We start from the raw sequence: 24598 nt of genomic DNA, 5'->3' as shown, positions 1-24598 counted from the left end.
CCAATGTGTCGCGGATGGTCTTCCCAAACAGAGTAGAACCACAGGGTGCGTTCACAAAGGACACCTTGAAAGGTTCCGCAAAGTCACAAAGCCGGAGCCAGGCATGACACCTTAAGGCGATACCGGACCCGCTGGCTCTAGCGGCTCCTTCCTTGGCATGGGAAAGTAGCTGCATAGATGTGTTCGAAACAGATTTCAGAGTGGCCATGCGAGCCGAGAAAGTCCATTTGTCATCGGCCGACATGGACACAGAGGGTTGTCATCGGCCGACATGGACTCAGAGGGAGACTCAGCATATTCTTTCACCAGATCCCGCTGAAGTCTAATTACATGGGCCAAGTAATTCAGCACCCTTATAGAAAAGGTAGCTGAAGCAAACATCCGCTTCCCGATATGATCCATAGTCCAAGACTCCTTATCAGGGGGATGGATCGAGGAACTATCCTGAGTGAGTTCCCTCTTGGTGGCTGCCACCACCACCATGGCATCTACTGGGGAACCCTTACTCCAAGCCGTCCTATCCACGGGGGGGAATGAGAATCCTGTCTGGCCTCCTGGGGATTGGCTCTACAGTGTCCGGTTCCTTCCACGCCCTGGTAATGATGAGGTCAACCAGGGGGTCGGCCGGAGGGGGGACACCCAAGAGGTAGACGGGCCTGCGTCTAACACCTCCAGAAACACCGACTCGTCCGAGGAAGGCTTTTGGGCTGACCACCCCCCTTTCAGGTGAAGCATTTCCATAATGTCTCCAAAGGAGACGTCATCAAGGGGACGACCTGGGGGAACCTTCCACTTCTTCCAAATCGGTGTCCTCCATGAGGGACTCAGGGGAGTCCAAGTGCCTCCTCTTACACTTACGTTTGTGAGGGACCTCCTCATGGGACTGTCCAAGGAGGGCTCACTAACAGGGCCGTGTTCCGCCAGTGGAACGGGCTGAGGCGTCAACGCAGGCTGTCCCTGGGACTGGATGATGGAAGACAAGCCCAGCTGCAAGGGAGTGGGGGCGGGATCCGAAGAAAGAGTAGGGGGCCTCGAACCTCTTGAGAGAACCCTCTCCACCACATAGAAAGTCGAGGGTGAACCAATCTCTCTGGCTCCGTGGTTAACACCCTCGGACCCGGCATGGGGGTCGGCATCGGAGCTGAAGTGTTCGGACCCGAGAGGGAAGTGTGCTGCCCCCCCCCGGATCCGACGCACAACTCACGGCTCTGAGAGCTCGGATCCGACAAACTCGAGGGCATGGCCAGCGTCAAGGTAACTATAACCATTGGCGCCGACACCCCGGCTCCGGGACTCCTCGGATCTGACGGCTCCGAAACCCGATAATGGATTGGAGAAGGAGCTATTGGTGCAAAAAGTGGGGTTGAACTCCCCCCCAGAGGGGGGGGAGGCAGCAGCACTCCCATCTGCATCTGGATTTGGAGGAAATGATGCATCATCCGGTCCATATCAGCATCGGAGAGACTGCGGGTCGACCTGGAAGAGGCCGCCGAAGCTGGCTGGGAGGGCCGCCGCGACAACCTTGAAGATGGTTGGGCCTCCTCTTCTGGCTCCAGTGAGAAGCGTGGAGAACAGAGCCGAGGGAAGGAAGGCCCGGAAATCTTCTGAGGTGAAGAGAGCAACTTGGCAGGTGGGGCCGAGGGGCAGAGTCAGCTTGCCGCTTGTGGCTCCTATGCCTCTCTTTCTCCCTCTCTCTCTCCTTCTCCCTTTTTCTCTCTCTCCTCTGCTTCTTCTCCTTCCTAGAGTCCCTCTCTCCCTGAGAAGAAATGGGAGGTTGAGTCCCAGCTAGGGAGAGGAAACAACAGGCTGAACAGCCACAGCCACGGCTGTAGCCACTGAGGGAGAGGAGGAGGAAGCCGTCTTCGAGGGTAGAAGACCTGCCAGAATCAGCTTATTCCTCCTATCCCTCAGGGCCTGGGGGTTAAAAGCTGCACAAATTTGGCAGCCCAACGACAAGTGCGGTACCCCCAGGCAGAGGATACACTGAGTGTGGCTATCCGCTGGGGAAAGCTTATGAACACACTCAGTGCACTTAGAAAAAAATGGCCTTAGAGGCCTCGGCCATAATCCCAAATGAAAACACACACGCGCCTCACACAAACACTTAAGGGGAAAAAGGGGAAGGTACTAGGCTTTAAACTAGGAGAAATGGTAAAGGGTTTAAACTAAGGAGTTAACTGTTCACACACACGAAAACTAATAAGATTTTAAGAAACTTTTCTTACTCACAGATCGCCTAAAGCTCGGAGCTCGAGAAACCCGTGCTTGACAAAGCCACGGCAAACGAGATCTGGGGATTGGAAGGAGGTGACAGGACATTATGGGTAAGGGGAGGAGCTTGGAGCTCGGATCTCTAGCTTGGAAAGCTGCCGGCTCAGATCCAGGTCGGATCCGATACCCATAGGTTGATGATCAAATGAAGTTTCCTACTTCAGATGGATGGATTCGTCCGGAGTGATACTCTGTCCTTGTGGAAGACCAGATAGGGTCTTTTGATGCATAATGCCTGCAGTTCTGAAACCCATTTGGCTGACATAATGGCTACTAAGAACAAGGATTTCCAGGACAAGAATTTTAGGTCACACTTCACTGCAGCTTCAAAGGGGGGTTGAGTTAAAGACTGAAGGACTAACATGAGGTTCCATGGTTCTATAGGCTGTCTGACTGGGGGCCTGATGTGACAGGCTTTACACAGACATAATGAAATGAGAGGAGTACCATCTGGTCCATTGTGGAAGTTTGAAATCGCTGCCAGATGTACTCATATGGTAGAGGCAGAGGCTCCATCATCAAAAACCTTAGACAGGTATTGCAGAACCGCAGTCACCAGAGATGAGTATGGATCTAACATATTATCCTTTGACCAGGTAGAGAACCTTTTCCATTTAACCTGATATAATCTTCTGGTGGATGGTATATTAGAAGCCAGAACAATGTCCCGAATAGGTGAGGTAAGATTAGCTTGCCTGGCAACTAATGGAAGTGGAGAAACCAAGCTGTCAGCTTGAGACTGAACAGATTTGGGTGGCTCAACCCTTGAGGGTGAGTAATTAGACCTGGAAGAGAGTCCAGAATCCATGATGGGTGTACTAGGTGAGGCCGAAGGAAGGCGAACCAAACTTGTCGAGGCCAAAAGGGGGCTATGAGGATCATTTTGCATATCAACTGAAGAGCTTTCTTTAAGAACTGTGAAATCAGTGGGATGGGGTGGATAAGCATAAAGGAGTCCCGTGGGCCAATCATGAATCAGAGCATCCCTCGGGGACTACCCCTCTGGAGTAAATATGGCAAAATAGCTACTGCACTTGTTGTTTGATGGAGAGGTGAAAAGGTCGCAGCAAGGCTGGCCCTAACGGCTGAAGATTTCTGCCGCCACCTCGGGATTGAGGGACCACTCGTGAGGCAGGAGGATGCATCTGCTCAACTTGTCCACAATTACGTTGGAGCTCCCCAGTATATGCATTGCTATCAGAAAGTGGCTGGAAGCTATCGCCCACTGCCAAATTCTCATGCCTCTTGACACAGGGGGTAGGACTTGGTTCCTCCTTGCTTGTTGATATACCAGACTACTGACATATTGTCTGATTGAATTGCAATCATCCCAGAAGGAAGAACCGGGTGAAATGCCTGCAACGCTAACAGCACTGCACTCAGTTCTTGAACGCTGATAAGCAGGTTGGCCTCTAATGTGGACCATGTGCCTTGGACTGTCTTTCCCTGGAAATGGCCCCTCCACCTGATCAGGGAAGCATCCATGGTCACAATGGCCTTGGGCTGAGGAGACTGGAATGGACGGCTCCAAAGTTCCATGTCTGGTCTCATCAACCAAAGAAGGTCCAGCTTGCAGGAGTTGGTTATGTGTATCTGGAAACCTAGGGGGTGATGGTTTGGGAACCATTGAGAAAGAAGAAGCCATTGTAGAATATGCATATGCAGTTTTGCAAGAGGTAATATCAGGACTGAAGCTGCCATGGATCCTAGGGCCTGAAGAACCTCTCTTACTGAGACTTTGGTTTGACAGAGTATCACCGGGAGCTGAACCCTCAATCTCTGCAGTCTGTGAGCTGGGAACGACACTAGACAGCACTGGGTGTTGAAAACTGCTCCAATGAATTCTATCTGCTGTGTAGGAGCAAGGGGGGACTTCTCCTAGTGCACTGTTATCCCCAAATTTTTTGCCAGAGATAGTGTGTAATGCAGGGATGTTACCAAAAGATGCTTGGTGGGGACAGTGAGGAGCCAATCTTCCAAATATGGAAACAGCCGGAATCCTTGCAGTCTCATGTGAGCTGTGACTACTGCCATGCACTTCGTGAACACTCTAGGGGCTGTAGAGAGACCAAATGGCAGGGCACAACATTGGTAATGATTGGCTCCTAGCCAGAAGCAAAGCAGACTCCTGGAGCATTTGTCCATTTTGATGTGGTAATACTCATCCTGGAGATCTATCGAACACATCCAATCGCCTTCCCTTAGAAAAGGGAGAATGGACTGAACCATGACCATCTGGAATTTGGTTTGGATGACAGACTTGTTCAAGTTGCTGAGATCCAGAAAGGGTCTCCAGTCCTCTGTCCTTTTTGGCACCAAAAAAATCGGGAGTAAACTCCAGATCCACATTGGTCTGGTGGGATTGGTTAAATGACTCTATTTTGACACAGCTTTCTTATTTCTGAAGCTGCCTCTTTCCTCTAACTTGGTGGAATGTCGGGAAGCTTTGTTGGAAGTTTTGGCCGAGAAATGAGGAGAATGGTGTAACCTCTGATAATTACACTCTGCACCCAATGATAGGTGGTAATAGAGTGCCAGGCAGCTTGGTGCATAGAGAAACGACCCCCGACTGCTTCCAGAGACAAGCAATCGGGCTGCTCTTCAGGAGCGCTGGTAAGACTGCCCAGAGAAGGAGTCCCTGGAGCCTTGGTTACGAGGACCCCCTCTACCCCTATTATGGGTGTCTTCCAGAATTGTTACCCCCTCTGCCCCTGGGGGTATCATCACCACGTGCGGCACGGAAAGGACCCTAAGATTTTTTGTGCCACATTTTCCCACTCCTCTGATTCCTGGAAAAGGATCATTGGGGGTTGAAAAACCATAGGGCTACGGCAGACAGGGTATTGCTCTCTTGCTCGCACCTGGCTAGCGTGTCCTTCACCTTGGAGCCAAAAAGGGACGATGCTTCAATGGGAGCATTCAGAAAGGAAGACTTGAAGGGATCCTGAGATCACAAATGTGCATCCAGGCATGACGCCTCATAACTATGCCCGAACTTGCAGCGCTAGCAGCCCCTTCAGTTGCATGCAATAGTAACCTCATGGACAAGCTGGAGATCGATTCCAGGGTTGCGAGCTGCGAGGCAACTTTGTCACGTACCTTATCAGACACCTGTCCTACGAGTGATCCAGAGAGTTCAGAGATCAAGTCTCTTTGGAGCCTTGTAAAATGTGCCAAATAGTTCAGGGACCATATTGCAAAGGTTGCTGATGCAAAGACTCGCTTCTCAAGTCAATCAATGGCCTGGGACTCCCTGTTGGGTGGGTGGACAGCAGGACTCTCTTCAGCCAGGTCCTTTTTCATGGCTGCCGCCACCACCATAGCATTGATTGGTAAACCTCTGGACCAGTGTAGGTTCTCCTTGGGAGGGGAAAGAGTTTTGTCAGGTCTCAGAGGGATCGCCTCAATGGAGTCAGGGTTCTTCCATGCGTGCTGCACTACAAGCTGGACAAGCTTGTCGGCAGGTGAGGTCACCCAAGAGGTAGGTGGCCGGGCACGGAAAGCCTGCAGGAACACGGACTCCTCAGACGAAGGGTTGGAGGGCTTCCAGTCACCTCTCTGCTTCAGCATTTCAAGGATGTCTCCGAAGAAGACATCATCAGGAGGTGACCGTGGGGACCCTTCACCATCATTGTAATTCGTGTCTTCTGTTAGAGACTCCTCGGGTAAGTCTACGTGCTTCCTCTTGCATGATCTCTTTTGTGGGGGCTCCTCAGTGGAGGCCTCTGAGGAGGACTCAAAAGAGTGGGTACCCTGACCAGGGGGTTCCTGCGGCTTCCCTGCCCAGTGTCCCAGGGAGGTGGCCTGTGGCAGCTGTAGCTCAAGGGGTGAAAACTGGGGTTCCGACATCGACGGCATGCTTTCAGAAGCAAGTGCCCTCTCCATCTCATGGAAAGCAGGTCCGCCTGAGGAGGGATGGGAGCCCAGAACCAAAAAAGACAACCTTGGGACTGGGGTCACACCCCACTCCGCAGAACCCGCTCCAGCAGATGGAGCCTCAAGCAGGATCGGTGCAGACTAAACTATCACCACTGAGGATGTAACTGAAGAAACACATAGAACCATGCCCAGAACCAAGGAGTCTATCGCTCAATCCCGAGACTGAGGAAAGACCGGTTCCGCAGGAACCGAGGACCAAAGGGACAGACCCGGAGCCTCAGTGAGGTCCACTAAAGGTGCCAAAGTGGTGGGTTCCAAGGAGGACATCACAGCAGAAGGCTTCGGAACTGGAATGGTTGAAGGAGAAGAATAGGATAGAGTCCATGGAAAAACCAACCCAGGTCCTGTAGTTGGACGGGTCTTGGAAGGTGTGGGTACCCCCCTGGCTGCCAACAGCTGGTCCACAATATGCACCACATTGAGTTCTGAAAGGCTCCTGGTGGATATAGTGGATACTCCGGACGGTGAGTCAGGTCGACCAATGAATGGGTTATACACTTGGCCCAGGAACGGATCTATGGAGGGAGAGTATCAGGTCCATGGTGTAAGATCTGCCGGCACTGGTGTCTCAAGTTTAGAGACCAGAATCAATGGAGTCAAATCCAGTTTTGTTGGAAGAGAGCTCGGTGCCGAAGGGGCACTCGGAGCTGAAGCAGGAGGTTCCAACATCATAGCAGAGATAGGCATCGGAGGCATGCACTGTGCCGAAGTGGTCACAAGTGCCGAAGTCATAGTAGGCTTGGTGAGGTCTATAGTCGGTGCCAGAGACAGTATCTGAGCCAAAGCTGGCGTCGCTGTTGAAGTACTCAGAGTGGACGAGGACGGTGCCGATGAGGCAGATTTATGCTCCGAGGATATCTTCTGAACTTTAGGTTTCACAGACTTACCCTGATCACCCGAGGTTGACAAAGGAACTGAATTGGACCTTTTTTTTATCTTTTGTAGGAGGAGTTGAGACCTCCATCACAGAAATGACCTCTGAAAAGGGATACTTAAGTAACCCTTTCAGAATTAATTTATTTTTGCGCTTGTTCAGAGTGCGCTGACTGAAACTTTGACAAATTCCACAGGGAGGTTGCACCAAAAGATGGGGCATCCCCAAACAATATACACAATCATTGTGAGAGTCACTATTTGGTAGCTTGTCATTACATGAAGTACAGGGCTTGAAACCCAATGTACCCTTCTTATCCAACATCTTGAAAAAGGAAAAACAACAGTCTAACACTTCAGAAACAACAAATAAGTCTATTTTACTAAGTCAGAGAGACTTCAAACTCACAGCAATATATATGTCAACAAACCTTATACTGAACCCACTAACAAGTCTAGAGAGGAAGAAAGGAATACCAGCTATGGTATTCAAGAAATACCACAAGGGTAAGGAGAGAGGGCTGTACCAGCAACAGTACTTGAAAGTTTACCAACGGGTAGAAAAGGGAAGAAAGAGCTCAAGATCTAACTGTAATTTAGCACAAAAAAGACTATCACTCACAAACAGAAGAAATCTAAATGAGATTGCCACACAAAATATCAAAAATGTTTTCACTTACCTGAGAGCTCGGCTGAAACGCAGCTCTACGGCTACGCGCCAAACGAGATCTGAGGTAACAGGGAGAAGGGCATTCTGGGTACAATCTTAGCTCAAGAGTTTTTTGGCTGGTGAGAGCTTGATAATAGGCCGGCTTGGAACCGAAACCATCAGTGATGAATGGGAAGAAGATTAACAACATCAGATGAATGGTTTGACAGCTTACACAGTGTCACTGAGCAAATGCAACTATGAAGCACTTATAAACAGTTTTACAAACTGTCCATCTGTTCTGTTTTTTTTAAGGTAGTTTGGCTACCTTTAAAAACAAGAGAGTTTGACAGACAGGCTGCCTATTAAACAACTGTGATCCATTAATTGATAGCGTGGAAGCTGACATTTTTTTAAACATTCAGTAACCCTTACAAGTTAGTGTCTGAGGCAGGGCACCATCCTTGCTAAAGTACTATGGGAATAAAACACCACAACGGCAAGGAAATAATGAATTATGTCCTCAACTTCTGACCTAAGGTACACATGTCCAAATATTAACAAAATCAAAGTCTAAGAATCTTGCTGAATTGATATTTTCTTCAGACATTCCACGTTAAACAAAAATCCTGAATGTCACTTACTATAAGTGATACATGACCAAGGACAAGAGCCACTGAAATTTTCTTATACAGTTTAAACTCTCAGTCAGCTACAAGTACTCTGTAGGCTTACCCAGACATGCTAAAGATACAGCAGTCACATTTTTTTGCAATTTCATACAAAGAAATTATACATACCTAGAAACTCGAGAATCTGATGGCTTGTCATCTGGGATATCATTTACAGTGCTGGACTCCAATGGCTGCTGGTGCATAGCTGGTGAAGAAGTAGTCCTTTGGGGAATAAACCAAACAGATTCAGTGTAGCAAAAACATCCCTTAGCCAGACATCATCTCTCCTTTTATTCGAAATTTATTCTGGTAAATAGGCTCAAAGATTATTACTAGGCATGCAGTTGAGAATACCATTAAGGAGCCTAACCCAAATTCCCAGTTAGCCCAAAGCACTGTCTGGTTCAGTGACTTGCTCAAGTTTCCACAACACATAAATGAAAGCTAAGAAAATCAAACCATGTACAGGAAGTATCTTGTTAATAGCTCACAATCATAGTTGTCTGCACTAACTGCTGGACTACTAAATACTACAATTTCCATTTTTACTCTCACATAGACTGTTCTGCCTCTCTATTCTATGGCAGACAATAACTGTATTATGTTGCACTGTCAACCAAAAATATTGTTTCAGTCTAATACTACCTTAGTGTTCTGTAATATAGTATTACTTTGGTGCTGTCTTTCTCTCTGTATCTCTCCCAGAACTAATGCTCTACCTCTGAAATGGCATATTTACAATACAGAAAGTACAGCTGTGTTACCATAACAGTAGAAGCCCTACTCTTCACTGTTGCAGTATTCTTTACCTAAGGGATATCCTGCCAAGCATAGAACCCTGTCCGGCCAGTATACCAAAGCCTTTAGTTCTTATAGGTGTGGTACACCACATGTATGCTTCCCACACAAGGCACAGGGCATAAAGGTGACATACAGACACACACACTCAGAACTCAAAAAGCCCCAGGAGGAACAGAATGTCCTAAGGGACAAAGATAGCATGTTCACTGAGAAGGATAAAAAGGAAGAAGAAAATGAGTCCCTCAGACAGAAAGGCAAGAAAAAGTATATGGCAAAGGGCAGAGCAGAGGGAGTAGAAGGAAGGGAGTGAATACTGCAACAGTGAAGGGAAGGACATCTAATGTTATACTAAGATCTTACACAACTGTATTATGCCCTTCTATATCACTGCTGTAGTATTCCTTAATAAAGGGAGAAAACAAGAGCTCAAGCGGAAGCCTAGGAGGAGGAACACCCAGAAGAGTCCTTTAAAAACCCATGCATGATAGTCCTGTCAAAGCTTGCCCTGATCCTGGAAATAACATCCAACTTGTAATGCTTAATGAAAGCACGAACCGAGGACCAAGTAGAAGCCTCAAGAATGGAACTGGTATCCAAACCCTTGAAAAAGCACCAGAGAAGGTAACTGCCATAGAAGAATGAGCCTTTACTGATGAGGAAAGACATTTTCCATGAAATGAGTAACAAAAAGAAATGGCCTTAGAAATCCAGGAGGAAATGGTTTGCTTAGAGACAGCCAAACCCAAAGACCTGGGATGAAAGGAAACTAAAAGCTGCTCAGATGTGTGAATAACTTTAGTCTTATCCAAATAATATCTGAGCTGCCTATGCAAATACAAGCTGTGAAGAAACTTCTCACTGGCAGAGTGCAGAGAAGGAAAAAATGAAGGAATATAAAGAGACCGATTAAGGGACCTTGGGCATATAAGAAGGATTAGTACAAAGAGACACCCTGTCTCTGTGGAAAACTAAGAAAGGATAAATAACAAAGACAGCCTAAAGTTCAGAACTCTCTTAGATGAAGTGACAGCCAAAAGAACAGTTTTCCTAGTACAATGTTGTTAGGAAACTGAAGAAGGAGGCTCAAAACAAGCTGATTACATTTTACAAGTACAAAATTGAGGTCCCAAGGAAGGTGGAATAGGCTTCCTGGGAGGCTTGCTATGAAGGATACCTTTAAAAAATTGCATGACCTCAAATCTAGAGGCCAAAGGAGGAGTCAAGGGCATACAAGTAGAAATTACTGACAAGTGAGTGCTAACTGTGGAATATTCCAATCCAGCATGGAGCAGATCACACAAATAAGAAAAAAAAACAGAAAAACCACCATGGATAGAGGATCCTGGTGGTGAGAAAGGCACTAGGCAGAAAATTGCTTCAATTTGGACATATATGATTTCCTGACAGTAGCTTTCCTAGCTGCCTGCAGAACCAAAAGCATGTCCTCAGAAAAAAAGGAGTATGAAATGGATCAAAATCCTATCACCCACAGTATCAGTTGAAGAGTGGACAAGTGAGGATGGAAAAAAGATCCCTTGTTCTGTGTGGGAAGATTCACCCAGTGAGGTAACTTGTGGTGATTGTCTCTGGCAAACTTAGAAAGAAGGGGGAAAGTACAGTTGTGTACACTTACCATAAATGTAGATGTTCGAGTTTATTCACTGTTGCAGTCATCACATTTGGGTTATCCTGCCAGGGGTAGCCCTCAGTCGGCCCGAATACCAGAGGCTTAGTATTTCTGCGTCAGTTGCTGTCACTCCAGGACTGACGTCAGGTTGTCAGTGGCATAAAAACAGGCAGCCTACGCCATTACATCAGTTTTTTGTGCCCTAACTGTTAGGATCCCCCAATAGGGAGCTAGGTTACGGTGGAGGAACACCACCAGTAGAAAGTAAATACCAAAATTTTCTTGTAAGGAGAGAGAGAGAGACAAGGGGGGTGGAGGGAGGGAAACCAGGACTGCAACAGTGAATAAACTCAAACATCTACATTTATGGTAAGTGTACACAATTGCACTATGTTCTTCATGTTTCACTGTTTGACTAAAGGGTGGAGGCAGTCAAGAAGACTGGGGGCTGGCTAGGATGCCCTGCAAGACTGCGGTGGCAAAGCTTGCCCTGGATTTGGAGAAGATATGCAGGTGGTAATGCTTGGTGAAGGTATGAACAGATGTCCATGTTGCAGCCTCCAGGATGTCCCTGGTGGGGACCCCACTGAGAAAATCTGCAGAGGTGGAGGCTGCTCTGGTGGAATATGTCCTGACCCCCTTTTGGGTGGTTTCCTGTGCTGTTTATAGCAGAAATGGATGCAATGTGCTATTCACTTGGAAATTGTTTGTTTGGATATGGCCTTGCCCTCTTCTCCTGCAGTGAAGCTGACTAGCAATTGATCAGTTTTTCTAAAAGATTTAGTCCTGTCCAGGTAGAATTTGAGCTGTCTGTGCACATCTAGAGAGTGTAGAATCCCTTCCCCCTTGTTTTGTGGGTTAGGGAAAAAGGTGGGCAAATGAATGGACTGGTTGAGAGCCACACTGGACACCACTTTAGGCATGACGGATGGGTTAGTCCTGAGGGAGACCCTGTCAGCATGGAAAATGATGAAGGGCTCTACAGCCATAAGTGCTTGCAGCTCTGATACTCTTCTAGCTGAAGTGATGGCCAGAAGCAAGGCTGTCTTCCAAGAGAGAAATTTTAACTCTGCTGAAGCTGCAGGTTCAAAGGGGGGGGGGGGGCAGGGTGAGCTTTTCCAACACAAAGTTAAGGTTCCAAGCTGGGGTAGGAGTTCTTCTGGGTGGCCTTAAGTTGTTAGCCCCTCTTAAGAACTGTTTGATGAGAGGGTGTGAGAAGAGAGGTGGCTCTGCGCTGCAGTGAGCAGAGATGGCAGAGGCATGAATTTTAATAGACAAGAAGGAGAGACCCCTGTGTAGTAAGTCTGCCAGGTAATCCAGGATGAGAGGTAAGGAGGGCTGTGCCATTCCAGCTCCCTTAGTCTGGATCCAGGTGCAAAACCTTTTCCACTTGTCAGCACAGGACTTTCTAGTGCTGGGGCATCTGGCCTCATGTATAACATGTAGGACTTGTTTGCTTAGGCTGGCAGCTTGAGGAGAGTTCAGGGAATAAGACAGGCTGCCAGGTTGAGGGTCTGCAATTGGGGATGCATAGATTCTCCATTCCCCTGGGTAGGGAGTGTTGGGATCTGAGGTAGGTGCCATGGTGGCAGGGGTGACAGGCTGCATAGCAGTGGGTACCAGTGCTGACATGGCCAGTCTGGGGCAATCAGGATTGCCCTCGGTTTTTCCTCCGTTATTTTGAGCAGTATCCTTGGAATGAGTGGTAGAGGGGCAAATGCACAGACCGAGAGGTTTACCCACTGGAAGGATAGAGCATCCACTTTCCAGGCCTTGCTGTGAGGATTCCTGCTGTAGAATATGCTGAGCTGATGATTGGAGTGGGAGGCAAAGCGGTCAACCTTCAGGGTGCCCCATTTCTAAGTTAAAAGGGTGAAAGTTCTGTTATCTAGCTGCCACTCGTGTGGGTCTAGCAGGTTTCTGCTTAAGTTGTCTGCCACTTTAGAGAGCCTGGCAGGAATTGTGCTAGCAGGTGTAGTTGCATGGCTGAGGCTGTATGCCAAAGGGTCATGGCAAGCCTGCAGAGAGGATAAGAGTGAGTCCCTCCCTGCTTGCTGATATACCACATCACTGTGGTGTTGTCTGTTTTGATAAGTAGAGGCCCCGGGGAGAGTAGGGGTCTGTAAGCTGTCAGGACGTGCTTAACAGCTAGCATCTCCTTTTGGTTGATATGCAGATGTATTTGATTTGGGCTCCAATGGCCCTGAATGCACCTGCCGTCTAGGTGTGCACCCCAGGCATAGTCTGATGCATCTGTAGTGAGGGTCTGGGCAGTGTGGGGTTGTGAGAAGAGAAGTCCCTTGTTGTTGTTGCATGCTGCTGCCCACCACAGTAAATATTTCCTTAGACAAGGTATCACTGGTATGAGAGTTTCCAGGTCTTGAGAGTGTTGACACCAAAGGCTTTTTAGGTATCATTGTAGTTTCCTCATATGCAGTCTGGCATATGGAATGAGTAGGATGCAGGAGGTCATGAACCCTAGGAGCTTGCAGGATTTTCCTTGCGGATAACTGGGTTCTGGTGGCTAGTTGAGAGAAGTAGCCTGTCATGTAGGCTTGTTTTTCTGGAGTAAGGAATGCCATCTGGGTTGCTGTGTCTAGGCTTGCTCCCAGGAATACAATTTTTTTGTGTGGGGGCTAGTTTTGATTTCTTTTCGTTGATAGTATACTCCAAGGAGGTCAGCAGGTCCTTTACAAAGGTCAGGTTCTGTAGCAGCTTTTCCTGACTGTCTGCCTGAATCAGGCAGTCATTTAAGTATGGGTAAATTTGAATACTTCTTTGTCTGCAAAAAACAATGGCGGGAGCCAGACATTTTGTGAAAACTCTGGGAGCAGTGGATACGCCAAAGGGAAGCGCAGTGAACTGAAAGTGCATAGATCCTGCCCTGAAACAGATATTTCCTGCATGATTCCCTGACTGGGATACATAGATAGGCCTTTTTTAGGTCTAGCGTGGCTAACCAAGCATCCTTGGAAAGCATTGGTAGAAGCTGCTGGTGGGTGAGCATTTTGAATTTTGGTATCACCAGAAAGGTGCTTAGAATGGACAGATCTAGGATGGGGGCCATGTGCCCTCTTTTCTGGGTACAAGGAAGAGTCTGGAGTAGAAACCTTGGCCTATCTATTCTGTAGGAATAGGCTGAATTGCCATCATGGAGAGCAGGTTAAAGACTTGCTTTTTGGCCTCTGCCCACTGGTTTGGAGGAAGATCTGGGAACCCTTTTGGGGTTGGCGGAGTGTGGAAATAAAATTTGTATCACTGGGACACTATGCTGAGGACCCATTGGTCATTGGTAATGGTGGCCCAAGTGCTTGTGTGGAAGGAGAGTTTTCCTCCTAGGGGCACAAGCAGGTGGGCAGAGGTAAGGGGTGGAAGTGAAAAGTCATTGTGAGTTCTTACCGTAAGGGGGTGGCTTTGCACTCCCTGTTTTGGAAGAGGAGGAACTCCATTGCTTAGATCTCTGCATTCCCTGGGGCTGCTGTCTGGGGGGTCTGAGCTGGCCTGGAGGGAGCAGGAAAGGACCAGTGCTTGGAGGGGTAATGTCTACTGAACCTCGGTGGCTGGACCTGTATGAAGTCTTTAACTGTGTGCATAGATTTAGCTCATTCTTCCATCTTTTTAAGACCTCTTCTGCTTTGGTGCCAAATAAGTTGTCTTTGTTCAAGGGTGCGTCCAATAACTTGGATTTGACATGGTCTGGCAAGGTCTGTTCCTTAAGCCAAGCATGCCTTCTAAGGACAGCACCAGTGACTGCTGCCTTGCAAGATGTTTCTAGGGTGTCAAACCACATTGTAAGGTGTGCTTAGTTACTTGACTTGCAGAATGCATTAATTCTTGTAATTCTTTATTTTCTGCACAAGCAGGAAAATAAGGTATTTTTTGTTTGAGGAGTTCCATGGTATGCTGCTGATATTTCAGCATGTGCAACTGACAATTTAATACTCTAATAGCAAGAGTAGCAGAGGTGTATACTTTTTTACCCCATCTGTCTAATGCTCGGGAATCCCTATCTGAGAGGGTGGGATTCTTAGCTGAAGTTGTTTTGATTCCTTTAGGTCCTTGAGAGATGACCTCGGGGTCAGCAGTAGGATTTTTGAAAAGAAATTTGTGAGAGTCAGGGACTCTGTAATACCTGTCAGGTTTCCTGGGAGCAGGAGGAAGGGTGTCAGGAGTCAGACTGGATTGCATAAAAACATCATCCACAACATCCAGGACGGGAGGAATGGCCAAAGGTCTGTGCTGTGGTAGATCTAAGAATTCCCAGAGTTTCTTTTTTGACTGAGGATAGTCCTGACATTCCCATTGGAAATGCTCCCTTAAAGTATGTAGTGTTTCCCCAAATGAAAATTCCTCAGGTGTAGAGGCAGAAGGAATGGATTCCTCTGCATCAGAATCCTCATAAGCAGAGAGGGGTTGCATATCTTCATATTCAGATGCATCAGAGTCATCGGATTCCTGTTCAGATAAAACTACTGGGGACAGGTCTCTTTTTCTTTTGGAAGGGGTCACCTGGCTTCCCCTGATAAGCATAATAAGGTCTTCTGCCATTTTAAGCATTTGAGACTGAGGCAAGGAAGCAGGTGCCTGAGCTTGGGTCGTCATTTTTTTGGGTGTGGTTCATACCCTAGGCCTTAGAAAGGTAGTTTTAGAAAGAACTGAAAATGCAAAAGAAGTCATCGGTTTGTGTCGAGTATCAGTAGTGCGAAGCACTTCCTCGGAAGCTGGTACCTGCTCAGTGGCTCTGGACCCATCCAAGGTAGAAACATCCGCAGGATCCTTAGTCGAAGAAGAGTCTCGCAGCATACCAGACTCCAAAAGATTCTCGGTAGTGGCCTGCGAATCCACAGAAGCAGGTATCAGGGGCTGTGAAAACGCTTCACTGAGGACCAGAGAACTGATGACTAGCTTTACGGTAGCATCGTCGACAGTTCTGCTTCGAGCTCCTCGGGAAGAAAGACTGATGTAATGGCATCGGCTGCCTGTTTTTATACCACTGGCGACCTGACGTTACATAACCACCATAATGTTCCATCTGTGCTGCCCATTTTCATTTTTCTTCAATTGAGGGGTTCAGACCTGACTCAGATCCAACTAAACTGCTTCTACCAGATCCTCGGATCCAAAACTGTCAAGCTCCTCCTTTTATCCATAATGCCCCGCCAACCTAACATACCTCAGATCAAGTTTGCTGCCCCTAGAAATAAAGGGACCACATCTTAAAGAAGTTAATAAAGACAGAATAAGAAAAAGGAGCTGGAGCTGGAGCTGAAATAAGAGCAAAGGTGGCCAAAGAAAAACATTTCTGTCTTTACAGAAGGAAGAGGATGGGGGCAAGTGGGAAGGAAGTTGAGGAAGAATGAAAATGGACAGCACAGACAGAACATTACATAACTTTTTTACCTGATGTTGTCTTTTTCACTCATTCCTCAACTGATGGGACAGAGTCCCCAGTGACTTAAATCTTAGGTGGCCCTCATCGAAGGATATTCCAGAATTCTGTGGAGCCAAAGGCAGCCCTGATCCTGGAAACCAAATCCAATTTGTAATGAGCAATACAAGTGTGAGCATAAGTCCAAGTTGTAGCTGCACAAATGTCATCTGCGGAGGCCCTTGACCAAAAGGCTGAAGAAGCTGCCATAGACCTAGTGTAATGTGCTCTTAAGAGGCTTAGGCAAGGATACTCCTCTATTACTACAGACAAAAAAGATACAACCACAGTTAACCACTTGGCCAGTGTAACTTTGGAATCTGACTTTCCCAATTCACTAGGAAAGAAAGAGACAAACAACTATCAATCTTCCCGAAATCATTGGTTCTATGGAGTTAAAAGTGAAGTTGTCTATGGACATCTAAAAGTTGGACCATGTACTCTCCCTTATTTGAAAAGTATGGAAAGAAAGCAGGGACATTAATGCCCTGGTTCATTTTGGACTCAGAAGCTACCTTAGGCAAAAAGGATGAGTTAAGGACACCCTGTCCATGTGGAAAATGCAGACTTGGAAGATGGAGCTTGGAGTTCAGATACTTACCTCGCTGATCTGACAGCGACCAGAAAAATAGTTTTCCATGACAAATATTTTAGATCTGACTTGGCTGAAGGTTTAAAGGGAGATTGTATAAGGGCCTGAAGCACAACAGTTAAATCCCAAGGAGGAGTATGATCTTTTAAAGGAAGTCTATGTAAAAAGGCCACTTTGAGAAGGGCTTTACATAATTTAGAAGTTTAGAGTTATTTTTGCCTAGCTGGAAGTTTGAAATGGCAGCCATCTGGACTGTAATAGTAAAAAAGTTAGTCTCTTCAGTAAAAATTGAAGCTAAAAATTCAAGTACAGCCAGTAGAAGGGCAGAAAGGGGGTCCAGATCCTTGCTAAAGGCCCAGAATACTAATCTCTTACATTTACTTTTGTAAATCCTTCTATTAGAAGCTTTTGAGAAGATAACAAAATATAGCCCAGTCAGAGTTTTCACTGTGTGATATCTTAAACCTACTTTTATACAGGCCCATGGGATATATGCAAATGAAAGTGTTTCAGCTATATGGCTTGTGAATATCCATGACTTTTAACTTTTTCTTTTTAAGTCTTTAGGGAGAGATTCAGGCCAATAAAGTCACACCCCACTAGATGTGGACATAAACATTTTGACATTTTAAATAAACATTTAAACTTCTTATCTTGTCAGCACAGCATAAGTGGATAGTTTGGCTACACTTTAGAAATACAGGGTCTTTAAGCCCAACTGATGTCCATAACCATTAAGGCATCTGCCAAACATCCCGAATAATAACAAATCAAACAAGTCACACAGACAAACCAATTAGTAAAAACGTCAAGAAAAACCTAGCCCAGCTAGAGTTTTCACTGTGTAATACCTTAAACTTCTTGTAATAGAGGCCCATGGGATATATGCAAATGACCCCTTACATATATCAAGTGTTTCAACTATATGGCTTCTGAATGCCCGTGACTTTTAACTTTAAGTCTTTATGGATACATTCAGACCAATAAAGCCAAACCCCACTAGCTGTAGACGTGCACATTTTATCCTTCTTTGACCTCATCAGCACAGCATAAGTGGATGGTTGCAAATATCACTACTCCACAGAAAATGCCATTCATACATATGAATAAAGAATCTTACAAAACAAAAAATACTACTTGTCTTCCACACCATTTGCCTATGCCCTAACTTCCTAGATAAGCTTTAGTTCATTGTTAATCTACAACCTAATTATGTGTACCCCCTCACTCAAAGTTCACACAGAAATGATGCAGATTAACATGGCCAGCAGTGCTCTGCCATGTGGCATGCAACTGACAATGAAGATGGTGACAGCATTTTGACACTTAATTCTACTGACTGATCTCTACTGAAAGTAAATGTCAATGATTACTCGCCCAAACAATGTATGGCCTGGAGATGACAACATAAAATAAGATAGTGTGCTTTGGGGGTGGAGTTGAAAAACAGGCAACAGATCAGACTAGTATTTCTCTCTGTTATCAATTATTGTCAAGGATGTCTTCAGTGCACTGCTTTTAACAAGAAGCCTATATGCAGTTTACATTTGGTATCGTTGTGAGTCAAGATCCAAAAGAATTGTCTTCCTGTGCATATTGGCTTTGATCTTCAAGATCCTGAGCAACGCAGTTCCATTCACCTATACAAACAATGTCTGGCCATCCAATTTCTCTTTTCAAATTGTGCTTTGTATTAAACATTGCTCAATTATGTGTGACTAAAACCCAAATGCTCTAAGCACAGCTACTTGGCTACAACTACACAAAACCTTTAACTTGAAAACATAAATCAGCTAAACTTTGTATTTGCAAGGCAGGTAGCTTTGTGCAATTACTGCAATAAAGAAACTAAAACAAGCATTTCATGCAGTGGGCAAGTCCTCCTGTGCTCACTCACTGTTAAAAAATATCTTGCCAACTCTGCTCAAATTCAGATAAAAAAAGAGCATAAAAATAAATAAATAGGCTGTCTCATTCTTTCTCTACAATGCTGATATTGCAGACTCATTGGAAAGTAATAAAGTTTGAGCCCATGATGCAACATGTGGCACACAATGAATATAGGGAAACAATGTACTGGGCAGTAATGCTCAAGCAATCAAAAATTGAGGTGAGGTGTATTTATCAGATGAAATGAATCTATTAATCATACTATTATTCGATGTGCAGCTGTGTACAGTTTTTAATTTTACTGTATTCCCCCAATCACAAATATTACAGACTGCATGATACTACCTATTTTATGAACATTATATGTTTTCTGTGTTTCCAGTTATATATGCAGGTGATTACTCATATAAATTACAAAAAAAGAAAAAAAAACAGCACAGACTACCACAAGTATGCATCATGATGGCTGAGTAAATCACTGGAGAAACTGTAGCCTGTAATGTTGACATTTTAAGTTTTTTCACACTGCATAGTTTGTACTAATGCCTTTCTAAACAAAACTTGTCTGTGGCAATTAGTCTGAACCCATAGAGGCATAAACCAATAACCTGGAAGGGACACAATCAGATTGTACAAGACAAAGAATATCAGACAACTTCAAACACTCAGTAGTGCTTTAATCATAGTATGTCTCCACTGAAACAGCTTTGTACACACAGTTACAAACAGGGCTATATTACTGAAAAAATACAATAATCCTACAAATAATCTACAAGTTGATACTGCAGCAATTAACAACAGAGTAAATACAGGGAAGAACATAGCTTATGTGGCTTTGGGAGTAGTGAAAAAAAGATGCTATGATATTAAGCAGAACCAAAAATGGAAAGTACAGTAAAAGAAAAGTTCTCATCATCCTTACCGTTTAAATGCATCTAGGTCCACCTCATCCCCCAGATCAAGAAAATCTTCCGAACTGGTCTTCTTTTCATTTGCTTTTCCAGCAACCTGGGTTTTTTTTCGAGCTAGTGCACCTACCAGCCAATCATCTTCCTCTCTGGTTACAGGAGTTTCAGTCGTTGATCCTGACTGGTTAGGTTTTGACTTGACTGTTGCTTCTCCTTCTAAGTTGACCCCAGAGGAAGGTCTGCTGGGTAAGGGTGGCTTCTTTGCAAGGGAAGGGCTTGATGGCACATCATTAGGTAGAGTACCTGACATTTTTGTACTCTCTTTTGATGGTAAATGAATTGTAGACTCTGTCAAATCATCACCTTTGAGACCAAGCCAATCAGCTCCACTTTTATTGGCACGGGCTGACCTAGGTGTTGTAGGGGTGGATGGTTTCGACTTCTGATCTGGTACAAGATCACTGACATCCTCCATAGAAAATCTATCAGATAAGAAAATAACAGTAAGTAAAAAAGTTCAGAAAAGTATAGTTTTGGTTAAATATATTTACTGCAATATTTGAGCTTTGAGGAATAGTCACTGTAACAATTAAGAGAGAACAAACTTGAGTTATTGCTCACCTTAAACTGTGTAATCTCTCAGTCTGAAACTGTGGAATGCACATTTCTTCATACCAAAATTAAAATTAGTTTAATTTTTCCTTACTAGAGAGTACTCTGTACAATTATTTTTAAAAACTCCCAGCTCAGTACACTCCGGAAAAACATGTTCCCGGTTACCTCTTTCTTCCCCATCACACCTCTAACATTTGCCATTTACCTATGGAAAAACTCTTTGAGGTCTGCTGAGGGTATTCAAATACCTATATACAAATACTTTCAAGCAAAAATCCTAATCCTTCTGAACTTTATTGCATACTTTGGTGCCATGCATATGCCCACCCACTATTCCCTTGGAAAATGATTTTCTAGTCTCTCTTCCCAATCTTTTCTGACATCTTCTGATTGATTCTAATAGTTATCATGCCAAACCTTCATATGCCATATCCATTTTACCAGGGGCTTCTATTCTAGATTTGACTAAAACCTCTATCACTTAGGCATCCCATATCCCTTTCTCTTTGTCTATACTTTGATATCAATCCTTGGAATTGTAATCCAAACTCTTCTTGGCCTCAGCTCACTCCATTAACTTTCCCACTCTAGTTATTTGCTCCTAACACCTTGATTCCTTTGCCATTTTCTCCATAAAATTCCAGACCTCCATGTATAAACTTTCTGTAATCCTCCATACTATTGGAAAAATCTCCTTTCTCCATTCATGTGTTGGCTTAGTCCTTGGAATACTTTCTGCAGTTTCATGAATATAACATTCTGTATGGTTGTTATTATACCCCTTAAAGATCTACATCCAAAATCCGACTCTCTTATTTCTTGACCCCCCCCATCATTTCATTATCATTCCTTTCCACTTTGAATTATAATCTTCTTTTTGTGTTATATAAGCCCTAACTACATAGATCTAAAATACCCCTTCAAAACATGTAATCCTAAACCAACTTGCTTTGTTGGAAAGATCAATGTATCTTATTTAATTCTTATCCTCTTCTTCAACTCTATTAATTACTGTCTACAACTTCTTCTCTGGTTGATAAAAATATGCCTGATCTGTATATAAAACTAGAGAGTCTAAAAACATTGTCACTGCTTATATCTTACTATCCATATACATTAATAAGAGCTTCCATTTTCTAAGTTTTTGAATTATCTTTTGTTTAGTCTATTCCCATATATCCTTAGCTGCCATGACAAAAGTATTTTCATCCATACTCCTACATACGTTATTTTAGCAATCCTCTATAAAAATAAATATTACTAAACCAATTTTTGTTTGGTTACATAATTTATGGCTATAGCCTTTGTTTTATTTTCATTAAATTTATATCCTGAAAAGACTTGTTGTTGTGGAACATTTTGAGACACTTTCAAGATGCCCTTTTTTGGATTTATCAAGTATAAAACAATATCATGTGAAAATAAAGCCAACATTTCTGAATTACCACATCAATAATATTCTTGAATTTCTAAGTACCTTGTTTTCTTTGCCAATGGTTCTAAATATAAAGCAAATAAAGGGGAAAGAAAGCACCTCTGCCTGGTTCCCCAGCTCAAACATTTAATTGTTGCATCTCATCCTTCATATATCCCTTAAGTAGCCTAGTTATTTTATCAGGGAAAGCAAATGCTTCCATTGCCCTACTCATAAAAGCCCGGCTTACTTTGTCAATTGCTTTCTCTACATCAAGACCCACCAACAAAAGAGTATTTTCTTGCATCCTGCTTCCACCTGGATCATAATTGCCCTATTGACGTTGTCAGACATTTGCCTCCCCTACACAAAGCCACACTGATCCATGTCTATCAATTTTGGCAATGCCTTTGCCATTCTGTTAGCTAATATAGATATAAACACTTTATAATCGTGGTTTAAAATTGAAATGTGTTTATATGAAGCTGGTTCTGATAGGTCACTACCCTATTTGGGTAATACAGCCACTACAGCTTTCTTCCAAGATGCAGGTGCTTCCCCTTCTTTTAAAATAGTATTAAACAAAATCTTCCATATCTTTAGCACTTTCTTCACTCCTAACTTCCAAGCTACTACAAAAAATACCATCTGTGCATGGAGACTTCCCTGCAGATTGATTATAATTCACTGTTTTTATGTCATCTCCTCCTATTTTAACTATTAGTTAAGTTTCATCTTCCTCTAATCATGGTATAATTAAGTTTTCCATAATATTTGCATTTGTGCTCTTTATCAGTTTCCACATTTCCCTGCTTTATTCAGATTTTCATAAAAATATTCACATTATTTTTGAGCAAAAAATGAATTTCATTCCCCAATTTATTATGTAGGTGTGAATAAATGCTTATAGTACCCTACAATTTTTTAACAATATTTCTTTCAATTGCCTGTTATTTATACAATATGGTAATATCACTGCTTTTGTAAAATGTTGGTCACTAGTACTAACCAATTTTAAACTGTTCTGTGTCACAATCAATCCCCAATTAACAATCAGTTTAAATATAGTTGACTAGTCATATACATTTCTTCCTCTATTATTATTAATGAATTCAATAGGGCATTCTCTGTCGAATTACAGCCTTTTTAGGAACAGAATCTATTCATTAAAGTTATTCTCACTTAAAACTATTTGTAATAGTCCAACCATCAATCTTTTTATCACACTTATTTTTCTGTGTATGGTTATAATGTAATACATAATTTCTAAAAATAGTTGATTCAAATTTAATTTTACATAATTCCTATACAATCTGATAATTAACTGTATTTTATTAAAGATATACATGAATCCTAAAACATTAGTTATACAATTTAAACAGTTTAAAAATGAAAGTATACACTACCAGTCCATAACAAAAAATATCATCTAAAAACGTAAATGTGAATTAATTTTTCTATAAAAATGTTGATTTAAAATATACTTACACTCGCATATCCACACCACAATATTAGAATACAATTGAGCAGATGCTGCACCTATTTTTTAGTCACTTATTCTGTCTAAAATGCACTCATTCAAAATATCTTTAGAACTAATTCCACACATGCTACGGTCAAAATTAGATGAAGAATTGCCAATGCCAATGGCTTCATTAAACCATTCAAGGCCAAGTTTATGTAGCATCAAAGTAAAAAGCTCTATCATGCTTAAGGTAACAAAAATATATTCAGTATTAAATATTGTATTCTTAATTATTGCCATAAAATTACATGACTCGTAAAATATGAGTTTTGTTTTCAAAAACCTTTTAAAAATTTTTATGTCAACATATTTTGTTAATTAGTAATAGAGGCTGCTGCTATGCTGGTAAACGCTCGTACAAGCAGTATAAATCGAAATTGTAGTAAGTCAAAATAGCAGGACTGAGCGAAAACAAGTGTAACACTTAAAGTTCAAAGTACTTTATTATCAATAATTAATAAGATAAGCGCTTTCGCTGTGTAGCTTCATCAGATCTTACATTCATTCTAAGATTCCACATCTTATATATACACAGGTTTTAAACAATTAATCAATCAAGTAAGTTAATTAGTATGGTTATTTAAAGAAGCAGGCAGACATCAAAGGCCTAGCTTAATATATAAATCTAATAAGGATAAAATCATTTAAAAACAATCTCATATGTGAGGTATACATAAAAAACGTATATATAAAAAGTTATATATAAAAATGTATATCAGTTAGTACATATATATTTATAATTTAAAATAGATATTAATATGAGAAAGTATGCTTAATGTCTAACATATAAGATTTCATATGTATGTATGTATAAATTAATATAGTGTCTTATAAAATAAACACAGTACATGTGGTAACCAAATCTATGACATAATGACATAGTAGTGATATAGAAGACAATTAGTTTGCAGAGAGATGGAATACCTATTTCTAGGGGGTTTATCTAATGTTTCTACGCTGTCTTAATTTCGGCTTGATAGAGGCCCTATCATTGAGGCCTAGTCCTTTATCTGATCTTGGTAGAATTATCCATTCGGTTTCCTTACTCTCTGTATATATCTTAATGTCACCCCCTCTAGAGTTGGGAGTAATTACTTCAAGTACCTTAAACAAAAATCTATGTGTGTCGTCATTTAATGCTACATGCTTGGCAAGAGCATTATGTAGTGTACCTTTCCTTATGTGATATACATGTTCCCTTATCCTATCCCTCAGTGGTCGATTTGTTTTACGAACATAGAAGGATGAACATAATTGACAAACATCTAGGTATATCACATGAGAAGTCATGCAGTTAGCTTCAGCTCTTATATTAAAAACTTTCTGTTGATCAGGATGAAGAAATTCTGTCTATGTAACAACAGAAATTACAGCGACCACAGCGTCTTGTGC

At 43.2% G+C, this 24598-nt stretch overlaps 1 protein-coding gene across 3 annotated transcripts in view; it reads right to left on the bottom strand.

Annotated features, from left to right (window-relative positions):
• Positions 1-24598, bottom strand: part of FBF1 (Fas binding factor 1) — a 1798645-nt gene that overhangs the window by 1298785 nt on the left and 475262 nt on the right. For all 3 annotated transcript variants that reach the window (XM_044090504.1, XM_044090506.1, XM_044090505.1), the window contains exons 14-15: positions 19667-20134; positions 8533-8628 (exon numbers count right to left, since the gene is read on the bottom strand). In XM_044090504.1, the coding sequence (XP_043946439.1) occupies positions 8533-8628; positions 19667-20134 (564 nt within the window). The remainder of the gene's footprint in view (positions 1-8532; positions 8629-19666; positions 20135-24598) is intronic.

This window comes from Protopterus annectens, chromosome 12.part0, assembly GCF_019279795.1.
Source record: "Protopterus annectens isolate FY-2018-M chromosome 12.part0, PAN1.0, whole genome shotgun sequence".
In the NCBI taxonomy this organism is placed as follows: Eukaryota; Metazoa; Chordata; order Ceratodontiformes; family Protopteridae; genus Protopterus; species Protopterus annectens.
The sequence above is the reverse complement of the archived record's forward strand: the minus strand, read 5'-3'. Positions and strand labels throughout refer to the sequence as shown.